We start from the raw sequence: 25751 nt of genomic DNA, 5'->3' as shown, positions 1-25751 counted from the left end.
GGCTCTACCATTGATGTATACATTTAAGTGTATTAAACCTTATATGTCATTCCACATGTTTTTAGCTCACCTGGCCTAAAAGGCCAAGTGAGCTTTTCTCATCACTTGGCGTCCAGCGTCCATCGTCCATCGTCGTCGTTAACTTTTACAAAAATCTTCTCCTCTGAAACTACTGGACCAAATTAAACAAAACTTGGCCACAATCATCATTGGGGTATCTAGTTTAAACCCGATGCTCCGCAGGGCGTAGCTTTATACGACCGCAGAGGTTGAACCCTGAACGGTTGGGGCAAGTATGGACACAACATTCAAGCTGGATTCAGCTCTAAATTTGGATTGTGATTAAATAGTTGACACAGCATAGGTTTCTGACACAGAATGAATGTGTTCTAATGAACTTAAAATTTTTGTTTTCTCTTAGAGCAATTCACTATGCTGTTGAATATTAATCCTCTCAAAAAAAATTAAAAATGTTTGAAGAAATTTTCTTTTTTATTTATGAAATTTCAAATGAGAAAAATTGAACCCAATTTTTTTAATCACATCCCCCTTTCCCTTATTCCAAAACTAATCTCAATTAAAATTTCTAATGGAGTTTGCAACAATAACTACTCATTTAAATACATCATAAAATATTAAGATGTAAAAAAGACTGCTTGTTATCACTGAATGGTAAAGATTATTTTAATTTATCAGTTGGTAGTAAAAAGTGAATATACATTGTATATTGTATATAACAAAGATTTAAGTTGATTCTGGACAAAGAAAGATAACTCCAATTAAAAAAAAATCTTGCTATTGCACAATATTTTGCAATTAGATATTTCTTGCTTACTATTCTGGACAAAGAAAGATAACTCTAATTTAAAAAAAATTTGCTATTTCACAATATTGTGCAATTAGATATTTCTTGCCATTGTGCAATACTGTGCAATTGAAAAGACTTGCTATTGCACAATACTTAATATAATAATTTTAGATCCTGATTTGGACCAACTTGAAAACTGGGCCCATAATAAAAAATCTAAGTACATTTTTGGATTCAGCATATCAAAGAACCCCAAGATTTCAATTTTTGTTAAAATCAGACTAAGTTTAATTTTGGACCCTTTGGACTTTAGTGTAGACCAATTTGAAAACAGGATCAAAAATGAAGAATCTACATACACAGTTAGATTTGGTATATCAAAGAACCCCATTTATTCAATTTTTGATGAAATCAAACAAAGTTTAATTTTGGACCCCGATTTGGACCAACTTGAAAACTGGGCCAATAATCAAGAATCTAAGTACATTTTTAGATTCAGCATATCAAAGAACCTAACTGATTCATTTTTTGTCAAAATCAAACTAAGTTTAATTTTGGACCCTTTGGACCTTAATGTAGACCAATTTGAAAACGGGACCAAAAGTTAAGAATCTACATACACAGTCATGACAGTTAGATTCGGCATATCAAAGAACCCCAATTATTCAATTTTGATGAAATCAAACAAAGTTTAATTTTGGACCCTTTGGGCCCCTTATTCTGTTGGGACCAAAACTCCCAAAATCAATACCAACCTTCCTTTTATGGTCATAAACCTTGTGTTTAAATTTCATAGATTTCTATTTACTTAAACTAAAGTTATTGAGCGAAAACCAAGAATAATGCTTATTTGGGCCCTTTTTTGGCCCCTAATTCCTAAACTGTTGAAACCAAAACTCCCAAAATCAATCCCAACCGTTCTTTTGTGGTCATAAACCTTGTGTCAAAATTTCATAGATTTCTATTAACTTAAACTAAAGTTATAGTGCGAAAACCAAGAAAATGCTTATTTGGGCCCTTTTTGGCCCCTAATTCCTAAAATGTTGGGACCAAAACTCCCAAAATCAATACCAACCTTCCTTTTGTGGTCATAAACCTTGTGTTAAAATTTCATAGATTTCCATTCACTTTTACTAAAGTTAGAGTGCGAAAACTAAAAGTATTCGGACAACGACGACGACGACGACGCCGACGCCAACGTGATAGCAATATACGACGAAAAATTTTTCAAATTTTGCGGTCGTATAAAAATGTGTCCGGTGACCCGGCCATCAAACCAAGATGGCCGCCATGGCTAAAAATAGATCATGGGGTAAAATGCAGTTTTTGGCTTACAACTCAAAACCCAAAGCATTTAGAGCAAATCTGACATGGGGTAAAATTGTTTATCAGTTCAAGATCTATCTGCCCTGAAATTTTCAGATGAATCGGACAACCCGTTGTTGGGTTGCTGGCCCTGAATTAGTAATTTTAAGGAAATTTTGCTGTTTTTGGTCATTATCTTGAATATTATTATAGATAGAGATAAACTATAAACAGCAAAAATGTTCAGCAAAGTAAGATTTACAAATAAGTCAACATGACTGAAATGGTCAGTTGACCCCTTTAGGAGTTATTGCCCTTTATATTCAATTTTTAACCATTTTTCGTAAATCTTAGTAATCTTTTACAAAAATCTTCTCCCCTGAAACTACTGGGCCAAATTAATCCAAACTTGGCCACAATCATCTTTTGGGTTAGTAGTTTGAAAAATGTGTCCGTTGACCCGGCCATCCAACCAAGATAGCCGCCATGGCTAAAAAAAGAACATGGGGTAAAATGCAGTTTTTGGCTTATAACTCAAAACCCAAAGCATTTAGAGCAAATCTGACATGGGGTAAAATTGTTTATCAGGTCAACATTTATCTGCTTTGAAATTTTTAAATGAATCGGACAACCCGTTGTTGGGTTGCTGACCCTGAATTGTTAGTTTTAAGGAAATTTTGCTGTTTTTGGTCATTATCTTGAATATTATTATTGATAGAGATAAACTGTAAACAACAATAATGTTCAGCAAAGTAAGATTTACAAATAAGTCAACATGACCGAAATGGTCAATTGTCCCCCTTAGGAGTTATTGTTCTTTATAGTCAATTTTTAACAATTTTCATAAAATTTGTAAATTTTTACTAACATTTTCCACTGAAACTAATGGGCCAAGTTCATTAGGCCAACTAAAATTAATAAGTAGATTTTCATCCAAATTTTTGAAAAAAATGGGGCGGGTGGGAGGATTTTATTTTTTAAATTTTATTTCATATGAAACCCTCTTGTCACGAGTTCTTCGTACCGCGAGGTATAAACAAGTGTAAAATATATATTATAATATATTATGATAATAAGCTTACGTCATGTATATACATGCCGTATAAGGGACTATAAGGAATCATAATATATAATTTTTCAAACTCTTAAATAAATATCTAATTTGCAACCACTGTTATACATGAACATTTGTTTATACCTCGCGGTACGAAGAACTCGTGACAAGAGGGTTTCATATGAAATAAAATTTAAAAAATAAAATCCTCCCACCCGCCCCATTTTTTTCAAAAATTTGGATGAAAATCTACTTATTAATTTTAGTTGGCCTAATGAACTTGGCCCATTAGTTTCAGTGGAAAATGTTAGTAAAAATTTACAAATTTTATGAAAATTGTTAAAAATTGACTATAAAGAACAATAACTCCTAAGGGGGACAATTGACCATTTCGGTCATGTTGACTTATTTGTAAATCTTACTTTGCTGAACATTATTGTTGTTTACAGTTTATCTCTATCAATAATAATATTCAAGATAATGACCAAAAACAGCAAAATTTCCTTAAAACTAACAATTCAGGGTCAGCAACCCAACAACGGGTTGTCCGATTCATCTAAAAATTTCAGAGCAGATAAATGTTGACCTGATAAACAATTTTACCCCATGTCAGATTTGCTCTAAATGCTTTGGGTTTTGAGTTATAAGCCAAAAACTGCATTTTACCCCATGTTCTTTTTTTAGCCATGGCGGCCATCTTGGTTGGATCGCCGGGTCAACGGACACATTTTTCAAACTACTAACCCAAAAGATGATTGTGGCCAAGTTTGGATTAATTTGGCCCAGTAGTTTCAGGGGAGAAGATTTTTGTAAAAGATAACTAAGATTTACGAAAAATGGTTAAAAATTGAATATAAAGGGCAATAACTCCTAAAGGGGTCAACTGACCATTTCAGTCATGTTGACTTATTTGTAAATCTTACTTTGCTGAACATTTTTGCTGTTTACAGTTTATCTCTATCTATAAAAATATTCAAGATAATGACCAAAAACAGCAAAATTTCCTTAAAACTACTAATTCAGGGCCAGCAACCCAACAACGGGTTGTCCGATTCATCTGAAAATTTCAGGGCAGATAGATCTTGAACTGATAAACAATTTTACCCCATGTCAGATTTGCTCTAAATGCTTTGGGTTTTGAGTTATAAGCCAAAAACTGCATTTTACCCCATGATCTATTTTTAGCCATGGCGGCCATCTTGGTTTGATGGCCGGGTCACCAGACACATTTTTTAAACTAGATACCCCAATGATGATTGTGGCCAAGTTTGGTTTAATTTGGTCCAGTAGTTTCAGAGGAGAAGATTTTTGTAAAAGTTAACGACGACGATGGACGATGGACGCTGGACGCCAAGTGATGAGAAAAGCTCACTTGGCCTTTTAGGCCAGGTGAGCTAAAAACATGTGGAATGACATATAAGGTTTAATACACTTAACTGTATACATCAATGGTAGAGCCAGTTCTTCTCTATGGTAGTGGTATTTGGGGCACTAAAGCGTTAAGTGCCATATCGACAATTCAGAACCGTGTCTATAAATTCTTTTTGTCCATCAGAAAATGAACGTCTAATTTAGCGTCACGTGGCAATATGGGCTGGACGTTGTGCTATACAAAACAGTGAATTAACTACTCTAGGCTTTTGTGTAGACTTTTACGCTCTAATCAACATAGAAACTGTAATAAAATACTAAAATGGACTTCAAGGTATAGAAAGGGCTGGGCTTTCCAAGTTCACAAAACTGTTGATTTGCTAAATGTGACAGATCTTGTGTACAATTTATGTGTATCTACAAAAACTGTAATGCGTACAATTAGCAAAAAATTAACTGTATTAGATAACACGGAATGGCACGAGGAAGTTTTTAATGATCTACATAACTTACAGAACAGCAACAAATTATGAACTTATAGGCAATATAAACAAAGTGTGAAAATCGAACAATGTGTCCGTCTGAACATTTTCAAAACTGAGGGATGTACAATGGCTCTGATTCGCTCCAGTTCACTTCCACTTGCGTGTGAGACAGGAAGATACTTCAGGCCGCCTACACCCATTGAAGACAGAATATTTGTGCTGTGCGAAACTATCAGCATAAAAACAGAATAACACTTTCTAATGGAATGCTCATTATATGACGATCTGCGATACAATCTTTTTAATGAAAGCTCAAAACTTATTGAAGACTTTCAAGATTTTAATACAAACAGAAAATTTATTGAAATTATGAATTGTACCATTATCCAGTATTATTTTTGCAAATGTTTACATAAATTTTATTTGCGTAGAAAATTATTTTTACAGTAATATTTTCCATTAATCAATTTTTAATGTATTCATTTATAAGATTTTTGCCCAATTTTATAGTATTTCATATTTCATAGTTAATACATATCTTTTTTAAACTAAGAATTATTTATATGTAGGTACTTGTTCCATTTTGATATAACTTTTATGAGATTATTTACAAGTTTAAATAGTTTATTTTTGTCTATATTTTGGTTTTAAGGATCAGTGTCTCATAAGTCATTTTTGGCTGGATATTGATTTTTGTTTGTATGTGTATGAATATTGTGTGAATGACTTGTTTCAATCAATATGTGACACTATAATAAACAATTTTATGCTATATATGTACTGTCACTAATTAGTAAGTAATTATTAATAGATATAGGAGATGTGGTGTGAGTGCCAATGAGACAAATCTCCGTCCAAATAACAATTTAAAAAAAGTAAACCATTATAGGTCAATGTACGGTCTTCAACACAGAGCCTTGGCTCACACCGAACAACAAGCTATAAAGGGCCCCAAAATTACTAATGTAAAACCATTCAAACGGGAAAACCAACGGTCTAATCTATAAAAAACAAGAGTGCACACGCTGAATGTCTCGCCTTCTATACTAATCATTGATATTATGTTGATAGTCCTAAGTATAAAGCTAAGCTTTATTACAACTGTCACATAAACTTAACATTAACCAAGATAACTAAACAAAGACCAATGAACCTTGAAAAAGAGGTCCAGGTCAGATGAACCATGCAAGGCAGACAGGTACAGCTAACAATGCTTCTATACAACATATATAGTTGACACATTACTTATAGTTTAAGAAAAATAGACCAAAACACAAAAACTTAACACTGTGCAATGAACCGTGAAAATGAGGTCACGGTTAAATAAAACCTGCTCGACTGACATAAAGATCATAAAATATTTCCATACACCAAATATAGTTGACCTATGGCATATAGCATTAGATAAAAAGACCAAAACTCAAAAACTTAACTTTGACCACTGAACCATGAAAATGAGGTCAAGGTCACATGACATCTGCACGCTAGACATGTACACTTAACAATCATTCCATACAACAAATATAGTAGACCTATTGCATATGGTATGAGAAAAACAGACCAAAACACAAAAATTTAACTATAACCACTGAACCATGAAAATGAGGTCAAGGTCAGATGACACCTGCCAGTTGGACATGTACACCTTACAGTCCTTCCATACACTGAATATACTAGCCCTATTGCTTATAGTATCTGAGATATGGACTTGACCACCAAAACTTAACCTTGTTCACTGATCCATGAAATGAGGTCGAGGTCAAGTGAAAACTGTCCGACAGACATGAGGACCTTGCAAGGTACGCACATATCAAATATACTTATCCTATTACTTATAATAAGAGAGAATTCAACATAATAAAAAAAATTTGAACTTTTTTTTTCAAGTGGTCACTGAACCATGAAAATGAGGTCAAGGACATTGGACATGTGACTGACGGAAACTTCGTAACATGAAGCATCTATATACAAAGTATGAAGCATCCAGGTCTTCCACCTTCTAAAATGTAAAGCTTTTAAGAAGTGAGCTAACGCCGCCGCCGTAGCCGCCGCCGGATCACTATCCCTATGTCGAGCTTTCTGCAACAAAAGTTGCAGGCTCGACAAAAACTAATAGCAGGATAAATTTATGATGTTTCAATAAACAGCTGCGCCATGAGCGCATGATACGCCCGACGTCTTGTGAGGAAGTTTTATGCAATAATAATAAATAGTTTCTGAGAAAGTTTTAAGCAATAACCATATATGGTTTTTGAGACACGGCGGGACATGTAGAACCCCCCCCCCCCCCACCTCCCCCGGTTTTTTTTTTTTTTACAAAAACCTAAATGATAATCTCTAAAATAAAGTGTTGAATCAAAACCAAAAAGTATACAGATCTTAAGATTAATATAACAAAGAAGTGTGTAAAGTTTAAAGCAATAATCATAAAATATTTTTGAGATACGGCGCAACATGTAAAAAAAACCCTCCCTCTTTTTTACAAAATACTCAATAACTCAAAAATAAAATTTTGAATCACCACCAACATGACCAAAAAGTATACAGATCTTTAGATTAATATAACAAAGATGTGTGTAAAGTTTTAAGCAATAATCATAAATGGTTTTTGAGATACGGCACAACATGTAAAAAAACCCTCCCTCATTTTTACAAAATACTCAATAACTCAAAAATGAAATTTTGAATCATCACCAAAAAGTATACAGATCTTTAGATTAATATAAACCAGGTGCTCCGCAGGGCGCAGCTTTATACGACCGCAGAGGTCGAACCCTGAACAGTTGGGACAAGTATGGACAAAACATTCAAGCGTGATACAGCTCTGAATTTGGATTGTGATCAAATTTTGACATTACATGTTTTTTTTTTAAACAAAACAAATGTCAAGATTTTACAAATCGATTAAAGATTTCTTCTTCAAACTTTTTAAATCTAAAATTAAATAGTTGACACAGCATAGGTTTCTGACACAGAATGAATGTGGTCTAATGAACTTAAAAGGTTTTTTTTGCCTTTGAGCAATTCACTATGCTGTTGAATATTAATCCTCTCAAAAAAATGTTTGAAGAAATTTTCTTTTTATTTATGAAATCTGAAATGAGAAAAATTTAAACCCCCCCCCCTTTTTTTTCACATCCCCGTTTCCCTTTTCCCAAAACTGATATCAATTCAAATTTCTAATGGAGTTTGCAACAATAACTACTCTTTTAAATACATCATAAAATATTAAAATGTAAAATAAAGTGCTTGTTATCACTGAATGGTAAAGATTGGTTGGTAGTAAAAGTGAATATACATTGTTTATTATATAAAACAATAAAAAAAACTTCATCAGCAACATTTTATATTGGCAAATTTCCAATGAAGTTATTTACATAAAGTTATTGGCAAATAAAACTAGAAAATGACATCATAGTCATGTCTGGCAAATGTCCAACATACATTATCTAAAAACATTTTAGATAAGATAAGGAAAAAAAGCTTCATCAGCAACATTTTATATTGGCAAATTTCCAATGAAGTTATTTACATAAAGTTATTGGCAAATAAAAATGGAAAATGACATCATAGTCATGTCTGGCAAATTTCCAACATATATTATCAACTACTATTCTATACAAAGAAAAATAACTCCAATTGAAAATTAATTGCTATTGCACAATATTGTGCAATTAGATATTTCTAGCTATTGTGCAATACTGTGCAATTGAAAATTTCTTGCTATTGCACAATACTTGATATGGAATCCTGATTTGGACCAACTTGAAAACTGGGCCCATAATCAAAAATCAAAGTTCATATTTAGATAAAGCCTATCAAATAAGCCCAAGAATTTAATTTTTGTTAAAATCAAACTTAGTTTAATTTTGGACCCTTTTGACTTTAATGTAGACCAATTTGAAAACTGGACCAAAAATTAAGAATCTACATACACAGTTAGATTTGGCATATCAAAGAACCCATTTATTCAATTTTTGATGAAATCAAACAAAGTTTAATTTTGGACCCCCATTTGGACCAACTTGAAAACTAGGCCAATAATTAAAAATCTAAGTACATTTTTAAATTCAGCATATCAAAGAACCCCAAGGATTCAATTTTTGTTAAAATCAAACTAAGTTTAATTTTGGACCCTTTGGACCTTAATGTAGACCAATTTGAAAACTGGACCAAAAATTAAGAATCTACATACATAGTTAGATTCGGCATATCAAAGAACCCCAATTATTCAATTTTTGATGAAATCACACAAAGTTCAATTTTGGACCCTTTGGGCCCCTTATTCCTAAACTGTTAGGACCAAAACTCCCAAAATCAAACCCAACCTTCCTTTTATGGTCATAAACCTTGTGTTTAAATTTCATAGATTTCTATTTACTTATACTAAAGTTATGGTGCAAAAACCAAAAATAATGCTTATTTGGGCCCCTTTTTGGCCCCTAATTCCTAAACTGTTGTGACCTCAACTCCAAAAATCAATCCGAACCTTCCTTTTGTGGTCATAAACCTTGTGTTAAAATTTCATTGATTTCTATTTACTTATACTAAAGTAATTGTGCGAAAACCAAGAATAATGCTTATTTGGGCCCTTTTTTGGCCCTTAATTCCTAAACTGTTGGAACCAAAACTCCCAAAATCAATCCCAACCTTCCTTTTGTGGTCATAGACCTTGTGTCAAAATTTCATAGATTTCTATTCACTTAAACTAAAGTTATAGTGCGAAAACCAAGAAAATGCTTATTTGGGCCTAATTCCTAAAATGTTGGGACCAAAACTCCCAAAATCAATCCCAACCTTCCTTTTGTAGTCATAAACCTTGTGTTAAAATTTCATTGATTTCTATTCACTTTTACTAAAGTTAGAGTGCGAAAACTAAAAGTATTCGGACGACGACGACGACGACGACGACGCCAACGTGATAGCAATATACGACCAAAAAATTAAAATTTTTGCGGTCGTATAAAAAGATGTGTGTAAAGTTTTAAGCAATAATCATAAATTGTTTTTGAGATATGGTGTGACATGTAAAAAAACCCTCCCCCTTTTTTACAAAATACTCAATAACTCAAAAATGAAATTTGGAATCATGACCAAAAAGTATACAGATATTAAGATTAATATAACTAAGAAGTGTTTAAAGTTTTAAGCCATAATCAAGAATTGTTTTTGAGATACGTTGCGACATGTGAAAAAAACACCCCCCTGTTTTCGTTACAAAGTGCCGTAACTCAAAAAGTATTAATCTTATTTTCACCAAAAAGTATACAGATCATTTGACCATCATTAAGAAACAACTATATTAAGTTTCATGAAATTTGGATAAGTCGTTCTCAGGTAATACAGTGAGACATGTTTACGCCGGACAGACGGACAGACGGACGGACACCAGACATTTGTATACCATAATATGTCCCGTCAAAATTTTGACGGGCGTATAATAATATGTCCCGTCAAAATTTTGACGTATAAAAACAATATATCATAACATTTTATGTAAGCAGCTAAAATAAATTTATTTTACTTAGATAAACATGAAAATAGCGAGAATGTTATACATCTTTGGATTTCAAATGTTTGGCTTTGAGCGTTCCTGATGAAGGTAAATCCAGAAAAGCGCTTGGACACAAGAAATTATTAAACTGTGCTGTTTTCAATTTTTTAACAGTAAGTTTGTGTTTATGTGTCAAGCATATTTTGTGTTAATCAGAACATAGCTTTGTGTACAAGGTGAAATAATGACGTCACATACGAATAGCATTTTTTATATAGGACAGTTTCTTATTTACAAATTATCTAAAGATCAACATGAAATCCATTTACAGATTGATTCATGCTGGTAATATTCGTCATTCAAGGCAAATTTATCCATATCATTTAAATGTCACTCTCCAAGTTATTAGCATTTATTAAATGGGAGACTTTCTTATTTACAAATCATCCAAAGATCATCATCAAATCCTGATTCAGATCACTGCCAAAATTCTGAATGTCAATACCTATTCAATCAATTGGCACATTTCAGGGGATACTTATCACTTTAAGGACACTTTAATTGGTCGTTTTCTTTTGCCTTTATCCTATCCTTCATATGTTCCAAATTGTTTTCAAAACCTCATCTGTTAATTTTTCTTTTGGATTTTTTCTTATCCTTCATATGTTTGAAACTGTTTCCATAATCTTATCTGTTAATTTTACATCTAGTTAAAGAGGAAATATAATTATCTATCACCTAAAGATTTGACACATTTCAAGGCCATCTTTAAACAATAATTATCCAACAATTTGGTCAATTGAACAACAAGCTATATATAAATGTTGATCTTCTGAACTTTTCTGCTCTTGTCAGATTTTCTATATCTATAATTCATTGTGTTTAACCCATTCAAGGCGAATGATGTCTTAAGGCATTACCTTAGTACCGCCGTATGATGCCTAAAAGCAACACCCCGCTACAGCCGCGAGATGCCTGAATGCATCATGGACAACAAAAAATGCTCTGGCCTACTTTCAGTTTTAATATCAGATCAATTACGTAAAGCTGTAAAGCGTATGTTACCACAATGTGTTAACAGGTTTCAAATTTTAATATTATGTATAAATTTTGACAATAAAAGTCATATTTATGTTATTTCTTCGTACTTTCGATTTGCGTTTATGATAAAAAAAAGAAATTAGCCGCCATTTTTTCAATTTTGTTGACATGTGCAGTCAACGTGATTGCTTTAAAAAATGAAAGTTCATTAAGTGACACACAAAATATTTAAACCATTTAAGTACCACTGTTTTAAAAATTAAGAATATTTACTTAGGACTGTTTAATAAAAAAGATAAGCCGGCAAATGACTGTCTTTCTGTATCATCTTTGCATGTTGTTGATTTACGGAAGTTTAGGGTTTTTGCCTACAAATAAATTTCACACGACCTACATGTGTTCTCCCAAATAAGGAAATCCATATTTTTGTGCAGTCAATCAAATTTTTCTAGGCTAAAAGGGGGTTCCACAGTAAAATTGTAGTGAAAACGTAGTAATGTCATTTGGGTGAAAAATTAAAAAAAAGTCTGAATCTTCGGATGAAGAGTTTGAAGGCTTTTCGCAAAATGAAGTTGGTGCAGCTGCACAGCGGTACAATCATAGGCTTGAACAAATTGGGATAGGTCAATTAGATGTTGTTGATGGTGAAAATGAATTTTCTGACGAAAATGAACCCCTTGTTGATGAGGCTGGTGACCGTCCTGCTGAAGCTGATGGGTGGCATGAGAATTTTAACTATTATGAGAGGGGATTACCACATATATTTTTACCACGTGGAAATACTGGTCCTACCATGTTTTTAGATCCAGATAAAGAGCCTGTAGATTTTTTCTCATTGCTGTTTACCAAAGCCATTTTGCAATACATCATACAGGAGACAGACAGGTATGATAATAAACAAATTCATGATCATCCTGATGAAAATAAATCCCAATGGGTTCAGCCAACTGTTGAAGAAATGAAGGCTTTTCTAGGTTTATGTTTCTTGATGGGTATCAATGTAAAACCAGATATAAAATCCTCCTGGACAACATATGTTATGCTGGATACCCTGTAAAGTCATGAAAAGGGATCGCTATATGCAAATTATGCAGTACATCCATTTTTCAAACAGTGAGTAAGCCCCACAGCCCGGGGATACCAATTATTCAAAATTATACAAAATTGAATCGTTAATGAATATGTTCACAGATTCTATGGTTAACCAGTACATCCCTAAGAGGCAATTATCAGTTAATGAGGTGACGGTTCCATTCAAAGGATGACTGTCTTTTAAGCAGTATATGCTAGCCAAGCCTACCAAATGGGGAAAAAATGTGGGCGATAGTGGAAGCTAATACATGATATGTTCCTTCTGTCAGGTATACAGTGGGAGGATAAATGGTGCAGCTCATGGTCTGGCAAACTGTGTAGTCAAAAATTGTATTGAACAGGCAAATGTTATAGGGAAAGGGTACCATATTTATATGGACAATTACTTCCCCACCTTATTTACAGACTTGTTTGAATATTATAACACTGCTGCATGTGGTACTGTACGAATAAATAGGAGAGAGCTTCCTAAAGATATCATAAAGAAAAACACAGAAGGTGTAACTAATCGTGGGGACATGCAGTTTAGACAGAAGGATGCAGAGGCTGCTGTTGTATGGAAGGACAAAAAAAATGTAGACTTAATTTTAAGTATACATGATTTCTCAGTTGGTGCAGTGCAGAGAAATGTGCAACAAGCAGATGGTATTTTTCAACGACAAGAGATACCATGTCCACAGATGATCTGTGATTACACACAATACATGGGCGGGGTTGATAGCAGTGATCTGGAAGGTTTTTTTCACTATGGCCCAGGGCCCCTCAAAAATAAATTCAATGGGCCATTTTAAAAACTAATGGGCCATGTTGTCAAATGAGTGGGCCATTTGAATTGACTTCTGTAAAAAAAAAAAAGTATCATTATTTTTTGGCAAAGAGGTGTTGGTACTTACCTATATGATTTTAAATAATATCATGGATATTGTTCCTGTGATTCTGTAATTTCAATGAATATACAATAACTTCTTCCAAAACGGAAAATATTAAAGATAACCTGTATTTACAATGTTTAAACTGGTACTGTTGCCTTGGCTTGTTCATGTTCATGGTTGGTTTTTTTAACATTAAATTTGGGTGATCGTCGATACCATACTTATTCCAGTATTAGAGGACATTTCAGGCACTTCCTCTGCACTTCTTGTATTATTATTATAACTTCATCACGATGACAAGATTAACAGTAGAGAGTACCATTAATTGATAGAAGAAAACAATAATTCGCTGAAGTCATGTTAACAAAATGTCAAAACGAGCCAAAGATCAAACTAGAGGCTCTAAAGAGCCTGTGTCGCTCACCTTGGTTTATGTGCATATTAAACAAAGGACAAAAATGGATTCATGACAAAATTGTATTTTGGTGATGGTGATGTGTTTGAAGTTCTTACTTTACTGAACGATTTTGCTTCTTACAATTATATCTATAATGAACTTTGCCCATTAGTAACAGAGAACTATATTTGGTAAAAATTTACATATATTTACCAAATTAATGAAAATTGTTAAAAATTGACTATAAAGGGCAATAACTCCTTAAGGGGTCAATTGACCATTTAGGTCATGTTGACTTATTTGTAGATCTTACATTGCTGAACATTATTGCTGTTTACAGTTTATCGCTATCTATAATAGTATTCAAGATAACCAAAAACGGCAAAATTTCTTTAAAAATTACCAATTGGAGGGCAGCAACCCAACAACCAGTTGTCCAATTCATCTGAAAAATTCAGGGCAGATAGATATTGATTTGATTAACAATTTAACTTCTTGTCAGATTTGCTCTAGATGCTTTGAATTCATAGTTATAAGCCAAAAACTGCATTTTACCCCTATGTTCTATTTTTAGCCGTGGCGGCCATCTTGGTTGAATGGCCAGGTCATCGGACATTTTTCAAACTAGATACCCCAAAGATGATTGTGGCCTAGTAGTTTCAGTGGAGATTTTGTAAAAGATTACTTAGATTTATGAAAAATGGTTAAAGATTGACTATAAAGGGCAATAACTCCTAAAGGGGTCAACTGACCATTTTGGTCATGTTGACTTATTTGTAGATCTTACTTTGCTGAACATTATTGCTGTTTACAATTTATCTCTATCTATAATAATATTCAAGATAATAACCAAAAACAGCAAAATTTCCTCAAAATTACCAATTCAGGGGCAGCAACCCAACAACCGATTGACCGATTCATCTGAAAATTTCAGGGCAGATAGATCTTGACCTGATAAACATTTTTATCCCATGTCAGATTTCCTCAAAATGCTTTGGTTTTTGAGTTATAAGCCAAAAACTGCATTTTACCCCTATGTTCTATTTAAAGCGGTGGCGGCCATCTTGGTTGGTTGACCAGGTCACGCCACACATTTTTTAAACTAGATACCCCAAAGATGATTGTGGCCAAGTTTGGATTAATTTGGCCCAGTAGTTTCAGAGGAGAAGATTTTTGTAAAAGATTAATTTAATTTATGAAAAATGGTTAAAATTGACTATAAAGGGCAATAACTCCTAAACGGGTCAACTGACCATTTTGGTCATGTTGACTTATTTGTAGATCTTACTTTGCTGAACATTATTGCTGTTTACAGTTTATCTCTATCTATAATAATATTCAAGATAATAGCCAAAAACAGCAAAATTTCCTCAAAATTACCAATTCAGGGGCAGCAACCCAACAACCGATTGACTGATTCATCTGAAAATTTCAGGGCAGATAGATCTTGACCTGATAAACATTTTTATCCCTTCAGATTTCCTCAAAATGCTTTGGTTTTTGAGTTATAAGCCAAAAACTGCATTTTACCCCTTTGTTCTATTTTTAGCCGTGGTGGCCATCTTGGTTGGTTGACCAGGTCACGCCACACATTTTTTAAACTAGATACCCCAAAGATGATTGTAGCCAAGTTTGGATTAATTTGGCCCAGTAGTTTCAGAGGAGAAGATTTTTGTAAAAGACTACTTTAATTAACGAAAAATGGTTAAAAATTGACTATAAAGGGCAATAACTCCTAAACGGGTCAACTGACCATTTTGGTCATGTTGACTTATTTGTAGATCTTACTTTGCTGAACATTATTGCTGTTTACAGTTTATCTCTATCTATAATAATATTCAAGATAATAACCAAAAACAGCAAAATTTCCTCAAAATTACCAATTCAGGGGCAGCAACCCAACAACCGATTGACCGATTCATCTGAAAATTTCAGGGCAGATAGATCTTGACCTGATAAACATTTTTACCCCCATGTCAGATTTGCTCTAAATGCTTTGGTTTTTGAGTTATAAGCCAAAAACTGCATTTTACCCCTATGTTCTATTTTTAGCCGTGGCGGCCATCTTGGTTGGTTGACCGGGTCACGCCACACATTTTTTAAACTAGATACCCCAATGATGATTGTGGCCAAGTTTGGTTTGATTTGGCCCAGTAGTTTCAGAGGAGAAGATTTTTGTAAAAGTTAACGACGACGGACGACGACGGACGAAGGACGACGACGGACGACGGACGCCAAGTGATGAGAAAAGCTCACTTGGCCCTTCGGGCCAGGTGAGCTAAAAAGGACAAAGACAGTTAAGCGCCTTTTATGGAGACAAAAACTATATTCATAAAAAGGCTTCAGGGGTTTTCAATCGAAATAATAGCAAGCTAAACTAAATTAGTAGATTATTATTAGAGTTAAATCTCCTCTGTAATAGCCAAATTTCACAAATTTAAAGTTGTTTATAAAAAATAATATCATGAATGATGGTTAATTACGTTTTTTGGGTTATCAGTTAGACTGCATGGTTCTATTATTACCATAGGAAAACACCTGAGACGTTAAACTGCATGGTTCTATTTCCATAGGAAAACACCCGAAACGTCCTAAAAATATATAGGTGCTCCTATGATTGGAGGAACATTATACAGTTGTGTACACACACATGGCGGCACGGAACACGACCGAAAATCTATTTGACGATATCTAAACGTTTCGAAAGGATGTGAAAAATATCGTGTGCCACGTGGGCGCTTACATTTGTCACTCTATGCGCCATTTCTGGTAAATATGCGCTATAGGCGCAGGTCCTTCCCAATCACTGTGATAGGACTGACCAGTACATCCAGTTCTATGTTTTCCAACACAAAACACTGAAATGGCCTAAAAGTATTTTCTTTACAATGATAGAAATGTTGAAATTTAATGCCTTTAGGCTTTTTCTGCTCTCTCCTCATCATCAACCAGGCCCTGGTAAGAGACCATCAACCTTTTTGAAGTTTTCTAAGGCAGTAGCAGCAGGACTGATAGGTGGATATGCAGGTGGTTCAGTTCGTAAAGGCCATCCATCATTTGTCCCGGTTGATGACTGTCTTAAACAGAGACACTTGCCAGGTTCCTTTGGAAATAAAAGTTGGTGCCATGTCTGTCACATGAGAGTGAAAAATAATCAACAAGACACACTTAGACAAACAAAATATGGCTGTCTAGATTGTGGAAAGCACCTCTGTCTACCAGAGTGTTTCAATGTGTTCTATTCTGTTAAAAATTACTGTTAGTGTTATAGCTATGTTGTTAGTTCCAGACAATTTTGAATTTATTGACTTTACTGTTTCAATTTGCGAATTTATTTATTTATAAACTATGAACAAAACTAAAGAATAACTGATGAAGGATATATTTAAAAAGATAGTATCAAGAGACATTTTAAAATAAAGGGTTGATTGGCCGGGTCAACGGACACATTTTTTAAACTAAATTCCCTAATGATGATTGTGGCCAAGTTTGGATTAATTTGGTCCAGTAGTTTCAGAGGAGAAGATTTTTGTAAAAGATTACTAAGTTTTACGAAAAATGGTTCAATAACTCCTAAAGGGGTCAACTGACCATGTTGACTTATTTGTTGATCTAGTTTTGCTGAACATTATTGGTGTTTACAGTTTATCTCTATCTATAATAGTATTCAAGATAATAACCAAAAACAGCAAAATTTCCTTAAAATTACAAATTCAGGGGCAGCAACCCAACAACAGATTGTCCGATTCATCTCAAAATTTCAGGGCAGATAGATCTTGACCTGATAAACAATTTTACCCCTGTCAGATTTGCTCTAAATGCTTTGGTTTTTGAGTTATTAGCCAAAAACTGCATTTTACCCCTATGTTCTATTTTTAGCCATGGCGGCCATGTTTTTTGATGAAATGGGAATTAAAGCACAAACTTTATTCTAGATACCCTAGGAATCAATCAGATGAAGTTTGGTTTGAATTGGTTCAATAGTTTCAGAGGAGAAGATCTTTGAAATAGTTTACGACGACGAGGACGATGACGGAAGACGACGGACGCCAAGTGATGGCAAAAGCTCACATTTCCTTTTAGGAAAGGTGAGCTAAAAATGTTATATATATAAAAAAAGATGGGTATGATAGCCAATTTGTCAATGAGACAACTCTCAACAAGATACCAAATGACACAGATATTAACAACTATAAGTCATCGTACTGCCTTCAACAATTAGAAAAACCATACTGCATTATCAGCTTTAAAAGGCCCCAAAATGATATCATGTGTTATTACTTATAGCTATCATGTGTAATTACCTGTTGCTATCATGTGTTTGACAACAGTGTAGTTATCGTTAGCTCCGAGCATTGTACACGGGAATATGACAGAATGGAATGGAACATTGTCTTTTCCAAGGAAATTATACATCTCAACCTGAAAAGAAAAAATAACAAACAAAATATATTATACAAAAATAAAATATCATAAATTCATATCTTAATATGCATATTCAAAAAATATTATTAATTTGTATATTTTAACAAATTTGATTTGTTTAGGGATAGTCACATGTTAAACTATATTTTCGAAGTTAGAGAGAAAACGCCGGATAACAAAAGGCATATTGCACATCAAAAAACATATTGTATGGCTATTTTTAGAATATCTAAAAACCGATATACTTTGTGTGATGTCATGTAATGAATTTCAGGATATTGTTAAACGATCTTAAACGTTTTGAAATAAATAATATCTTTGATTGATTATTTGACGAAAAAAATCTTCAAATACATAAGATAACAAACAAACAAAACTAGAGGCTCTCAAGAGCCTGTGTCGCTCACCTTGGTCTATGTGCATATTAAACAATGGACACAGATAAATTCATGACAAAATTGTGTTTTGGTGATCATGATGTGTTTGTAGATCTTACTTTACTGGACATTCTTCTTGCTACAGTTATCTTTATCTATAATGAACTTGGCCCAGTAATTACAGTGGAAAATATATTCTACAAATTTACAAAAATTTACAAAAATTAATGAAAATTGTTAAAAAATGACTATAAAGGGCAATTACTCCATAAGGGGTAACTTGACAATTTTGGTCATGTTTGACTTATTTGTAGATCTTACTTTGCTGAACATTATTGCTGTTTACAGTTTATCTCTATCTATTATAATATTCAAGATAATAACCAAAAACTGCAAAATTTCCTTAAAATTACTAATTCTGGGGCAGCAACCCAACAACAGGGTGTCTGTTTTGTCTGAAAATTTCAGGGCAGATAGATCTTGACCTGATAAACAATTTATCCCTTGTCAGATTTGCTCTAAATACTTTGGTTTCAGAGATATAAGCCAAAATCTACATTTTACCCCTATGTTCTATTTTTAGCCATGGCAGCCATTTTGGTTGGTTGGCAGGGTCACGCCACACATTTTTTAAACTAGATACCCCAATGATGATTTTGGCCAAGTTTGGATTAATTTTGCCCAGTAGTTTCAGAGAAAATGATTTTTGTAAAAGATAACTAAGATTTATGAAAAATGGTTAAAAATTGCCTATAAAGGGCAATAACTCTTAAAGGGGTCAACTGACCATTTCAGTCATGCTGACTTATTTGTAAATCTTACTTTGCTGAACATTATTGCTGTTTACAGTTTATCTCTATCTATAATAATATTCAAGATAAATAACCAAAAACAGCAAAATTTCCTTAAAATTACCAATTCAGGGGCAGCAACCCAACAACAGGTTGTCTGATTCATCTGTAAATTTCAGGGCAGATAGATCTTGACCTGATAATCAATTTTACTACAGTCAGATTTGCTCTAAATGCTTTGGTTTTTGAGTTATAAGGCAAAAACTGAATTTTACCCCTATGTTCTATTTTTAGCTGTGGAGGCCATCTTGGTTGGTTGGCCGGGTCACGCCACACATTTTTTAAACTAGATACCCCAATTGTGATTGTGGCCAAGTTTGGTTTAATTTGGACCAGTAGTTTCAGAGAAGAAGATTTTTGTAAAAGATTACAAAGATTTACGAAAAATGGTTAAAAATTGACTATAAAGGGCAATAACTCCTAAAGGGGTCAACTGACCATTTTGGTCATGTTGACTTATTTGTAAATCTTACTTTGCTGAACATTATTGCTGTTTACAGTTTATCTCTATCTATAATAATATTCAAGAAAATAACCAAAAACAGCAAAATTTCCTTAAAATTACCAATTGGAGGGCAGCAACCCAACAACCAGTTGTCCAATTCATCTGAAAATTTGAGGGCAGATAGATCTTGACCTGATAAACAATTTTACCCCATGTCAGATTTGCTCTAAATGCTTTGATTTTTGAGTTATAAGCCAAAAACTGCATTTTACCCCTATGTTCTATTTTTAGCCATGGCGGCCATCTTGGTTGGTTGGCCGGGTCACGCCACACATTTTTTAAACTAGATACCCCAATGATGATTGTGGCCAAGTTTGGTTTAATTTCGCCCAGTAGTTTCAGAGGAGAAGATTTTTGTAAAAGTTAACGACGACGGACGACGACGACGGACGACGACGGACGACGGACGACGGACGCAAAGTGATGAGAAAAGCTCACTTGGCCCTTCGGGCCAGGTGAGCTAAAAAAGCAATTAAAATAACAACTAATATGTTGATATTTTGTCAAAGAGACAATAAGATATCTATAAAATTCCAATAAAATCAAATGATGATTTTGATATAAATATGGTTGGAAATTAATAATATAACAAATATAGCCTTTGTTTGAGGTCAATACAGAATATATAGACCCAAAGAAGTATATCAACCTCAGACTTCGTCCTCAGTCAATATACTTGTTTAAGGTCAATATATAGAGAATAATACATGACAAAATCCATATCGTATGTCGTATCATCCTGAGGGATGATATTGGTCGAGGGTGATACGGCATGTGATATGGATTTTGCCATGTTTTATACGCTTTATCATATATTTCAACAGGAGAGTTATATTATATAAACTAGAGGGTCCAAGGACCCTGTGTCACTCACCTGATATTTTTATTTACAATTGATGCATGATAAATGCAACTGTTGTACTGTCGTTTAGTTTCAAAGATATAATACTAAAAAGTGTGTTGAAAGCTATGTTTTATTTCAGCCATGTGGGCAGGCAGGGTCATCATACACAGTGGTCCCTGGATATTCTAGTGGTGATTTAAACCAAGTTTGTTTAAATTTGACAGATGTTTCAGGGGAGAATTTTTGTAAAATTTATCTAACGAGAAATGCAAAGTAATGAGAAAGTTGTGAAGTTGTTTTGTTGTTGCGCACCCCTCCCCCCCTTTTTGCCAAAAAAAACAAAAAGGTAATAAAAAATTATCATATAAGGGCAATCTATCCATTAATGATTTCTGCAAAATTCAGTTGATTGTGCATGGGTTGTATAGCCAGCTGAGGTCGTTAAAAACTCTCTTTTGTTGTTGCAGATAGATCTTGACCTGATAAACAATTTTACCACATGTCAGATTTGCTCTAAATGCTTTGGTTTTTGAGTGATAAGCCAAAAACTGCATTTTACCCCTATGTTCTATTTTTAGCCATGGCAGCCATCTTGGTTGGTTGGCCGGGTCACCGGACACATTTTTAAACAAGATACCCCCATGATGATTGTGGCCAAGTTTGGTTTAATTTGGCCCAGTAGTTTCAGAGGAGAAGATTTTTGTAAAAGATAACTAAGATTTACGAAAAATGGTTAAAAATTGACTATAAAGGGCAATAACTCCTAAAGGGGTCAACAGATCATTTTGGACATGTAGACTTATTTGTAGATCTTACTTTGCTGAACATTTTTGCTGTTTACAGTTTATCTCTATCTATAATAATATTCAAGATAATAACCAAAAACAGCAAAATTTCCTTAAAATTACCAATTCAGGGGCAGCAACCTATCAATCGGTTGTCCGATTCATCTAAAAATTTCAGGGCAGATAGATCTTACCCTAATAAACAATTTTACCACATGTCAGATATGCTCTAAACGCTTTGGTTTTTGAGTGATAAGCCAAAAACTGTATTTTACCCCTATGTTCTATTTTTAGCCATGGCAGCCATCTTGGTTGGTTGGCCGGGTCACCAGACACAATTTTTAAACTAGATACCGGAATGATGATTGTGGTCAAGTTTGATTTAATTTGGTCCAGTAGTTTCAGAGGAGAAGATTTTTGTAAAAGTTAACTAAGATTTACGAAAAATGGTTAAAAATTGACTATAAAGGGCAATAACTCCTAAAGGGGTCAACAGACCATTTTGGTACTGTTGTCTTATTTGTAGATCTTACTTTGCTGAACATTTTTGCTGTTTACAGTTTATCTCTATCTATAATAATATTCAAGATAATAACCAAAAACAGCAACATTTCCTTAAAATTACCAATTCAGGGGCAGCAACCTATCAACTGGTTGTCCGATTCATCTCAAAATTTCAGGGCAGATAGATCTTGACCTGATAAACAATTTTACCCCTGTCAGATTTGCTCTAAATGCTTTGGTTTTTGAGTTATAAGCTAAAAACTGCATTTTACCCCTCTGTAGTATTTTTAGCCATGGCGGCCATCTTGGTTGGTTGGGCCGGTCACCGACCACAATTTTTAAACTAGATACCCTAATAATGATTGTGGCCATGTTTGGTTAAATTTGGCCTGGCAGTTTCAGAGGAGAAGATTTTTGTAAAAGTTAACGACGACAGACGCCGGACGACGTCGGACGCCGGACGCCAAGTGATGAGAAAAGCTCACTTGGCCCTTCGGGCCAGGTGAGCTAAAAATGTTAACTGGGTTACCTTCAGTTCTATTTTTGTTTTGTTTTAAAAGCCTTAAAAGAACTGCTCAATTACTTATCCAAAGCACCTTGGTAACCTTACAATTTGTGTGCTGTTGTTTTAAAAATATTTTGTTTATTATTGATTTTGTTTGTGTGTTTTGTATTTTTTATAGTTGCATTTAGTGTGCCAAAAAATATGAAAACTTAACGTTGTGACGTCAAATGTACATGCTAAACAATGACGTCATTCAATAAATTGTGTCACGCCCAAATGACTACCTATTTTGAGGAAAAATATTTTTTAAGCTTACATAAATAAAAAACTGACTTAATGTAAAAAAAAAAAAAAAAAAGTAGGGATGTGATAAAGGGTATGCGATAAAGGGTAGGGGTGTGATAAAGAGTATGCAATAAAGGGTGCGCATCAAAGTTGCGCGATATGGATTAAACAGCAGGCTATTTATCAAATATTCAAAACTACTGCATTTACTACTAAACATATGATAAATCCCTGTATCAACCTCATACAAAGGCTATAATTGTATAATGTAGGTCGCCGGATCACTGTCTCCATGTCAAGCTTTCTGCCACTTTGCTCAACAATTATAAATGAGCTAAATCTTAATTTTATAAATTGATTTTGTACTAAATGTTGCTATTCCCTTACAATAGCTAATCTTAAATGGTTTAGAACTTCCTATTTGGTCCTTTTGGTTTTGATTGCTCACAACTGAATTATGTATTTTAGCTTCCTAAGATTTTAGTCTCCAACTTTTCTTATGAAGATTGATCCAGAAACATTGCACTCATTAAAGTGTATCCATCTCTTAATGATAGTTATGTTTTCTGACATTATTATTGAAACTGTGCAGTAGTTCATTTCCTGGTTTATACATGGCTCATAAAGACAAATAGACTGGTCCTATAACTTTATAGAGAACTACCTTGTCAGGATTCTTCCACCATTGCTCCCAATGCTCTGTGTAATTGGCTGTTATTGAAATATATCCAATGGGTGCATCAAACCATACATAGAACACCTGTCAAAAAGGACAATTGAATGTAAACTAGAAATTCAATGCATGAAACATCTGTCAAAAGGGACAATTATACATAAATATAGGTTTTCTTCATACATACAGCACCTGTGAAAAGGAAGAATCCTTATACATAAAAATTCTGTCAAAGGACAAATTTATGTTTACCTGTATGTAGGAATCTTCATACATAAAGCACTTGTTTTAAAAAAGTCTTTTTTATCAAAAGCTTTTTATAATTGTTTTCAAAATACATAAAACAAGAATGTGTCCATAGTACACGAATGCCCCACTCACATTTATATTTTCTATGTTCAGTGGACCATGAAATTGGGGTCAAAACTCTAAATTGGCATTAAAATTAGAAAGATCATATCATAGGGAACATGTGTACTAAATTTCAAGTAGATTGGACTTCAACTTCATCAACAAGAGTGCACACGCTGAAATGTCTCGCCTTTTATACTAATCATTGATATTATGTTGATAGTCCTAAGTATAAAGCTAAGCTTTATTACAACTGTCACATAAACTTAGTATTAACCAAGATAACTAAACAAAGATCAATGAACCTTGAAAATGATTTCAAGGTCAGATGAACCATGCCAGGCAGACATGTACAGCTAACAATGCTTCTATACAACATATATAGTTGACCCATTTCTTATAGTTTAAGAAAAATAGACTAAAACACAAAAACTTAACACTGTGCAATGAACCGTGAAAATGAGGTCACGGTCAAATAAAACCTGCGCGACTGACATAAAGATCATAAAATATTTCCATACACCAAATATAGTTGACCTATGGCATATAGTATTAGATAAAAAGACCAAAACTCAAAAACTTAACTTTGACCACTGAACCATGAAAATGAGGTCAAGGTCACATGACATCTGCCCGCTAGACATGTACACCTTACAATCATTCCATACAACAAATATACAGTAGATACTCGCCTATTAGTCGATCCGACTATAAGTCAGATGCCCTTTTCAGCTCCAAATTCTGAGGATTTAGTCTTGACCCTCTTATAAGTTGGACAAAATTTGGACATTTTTTTTGCAGCTGACAGTTACTGAACACCGGTAAAACGAATGCAAATCCAGGAATTATATTCATTTTCTGCATGAATGTTTGTTAGGTTTGAATTTAGTTGATGTTGATTATGATAATTTATATAGCTGTTAATAATAAAGATGTATTTATTCCTGTTGTTTTGTTCACTGTTTGATTACAGATTAGCCATGTGTTGTTTACGTAATGCATCAATGATTTTGTAGGGTATGACTAACAACCTATTGTTTGAGAAAAGCGAACATAAACCAATATGAACTTGAAAATTTTTAAAGTCAATCAATATTTTTCACAGCACACATAACTCCGTGTTAAAGGAGCATGTACACTTCATAATTCTTATTATATTGTGATGATTAAAGGATTAAAAAAATTAAGTGAAGCTAATCAACTTTATATTAAAATAACTCCCAACTCATTAGTGTCATCTGTTCACCTATCACTCATATTTTCCACACCTTTAGTGAATACAACTCTTTGTCTCTTAATTAGGGGTTATCAATGGATTATATTGGCTTGCCAATCAATTTTGTAATCTTTGTGTTTACCTGAGACATTTTAATGAATAATATTTTGATCTTGGGAATGAATATTAAAATTATTTTTGATTATTGTATGATTTATAAGTATTGAATTGATATCATGATATCACAATAATGACACAATAACTCCGCTGAATACATCCTTTTACATAGTTGGTACATTGTTATCTCGTTTTCATTTTTGGTTCTTGGCTCTTTCTTTTGGGTTTATGCACAAACCATTTGACCATGAAAATCAATACACAAACCGGAAACAGTCGTAAATTCAAAACAAATTGACAGAAAAATGTTAACAGAGAACAAATAAAACACAAAGACAGTATTGTAGTCATTTGTTATCAACAAAAACTTTTAATTTAGGAATTTATGTAGGAT

General features: G+C 33.6%; 1 protein-coding gene across 2 annotated transcripts in view; it reads right to left on the bottom strand.

Moving 5' to 3' along the window:
• The window catches only part of LOC143062945 (methionine--tRNA ligase, cytoplasmic-like), a 120648-nt gene that overhangs the window by 59280 nt on the left and 35617 nt on the right, over window positions 1-25751 (bottom strand). For both annotated transcript variants that reach the window (XM_076234801.1, XM_076234800.1), the window contains exons 14-15: window positions 23665-23760; window positions 18224-18341 (exon numbers count right to left, since the gene is read on the bottom strand). In XM_076234801.1, coding sequence (XP_076090916.1) covers window positions 18224-18341; window positions 23665-23760 — 214 coding nt within the window. The remainder of the gene's footprint in view (window positions 1-18223; window positions 18342-23664; window positions 23761-25751) is intronic.

Source organism: Mytilus galloprovincialis, chromosome 2 (assembly GCF_965363235.1).
Source record: "Mytilus galloprovincialis chromosome 2, xbMytGall1.hap1.1, whole genome shotgun sequence".
In the NCBI taxonomy this organism is placed as follows: Eukaryota; Metazoa; Mollusca; class Bivalvia; order Mytilida; family Mytilidae; genus Mytilus; species Mytilus galloprovincialis.
This window is presented reverse-complemented; position numbering and strand designations above follow the sequence as displayed.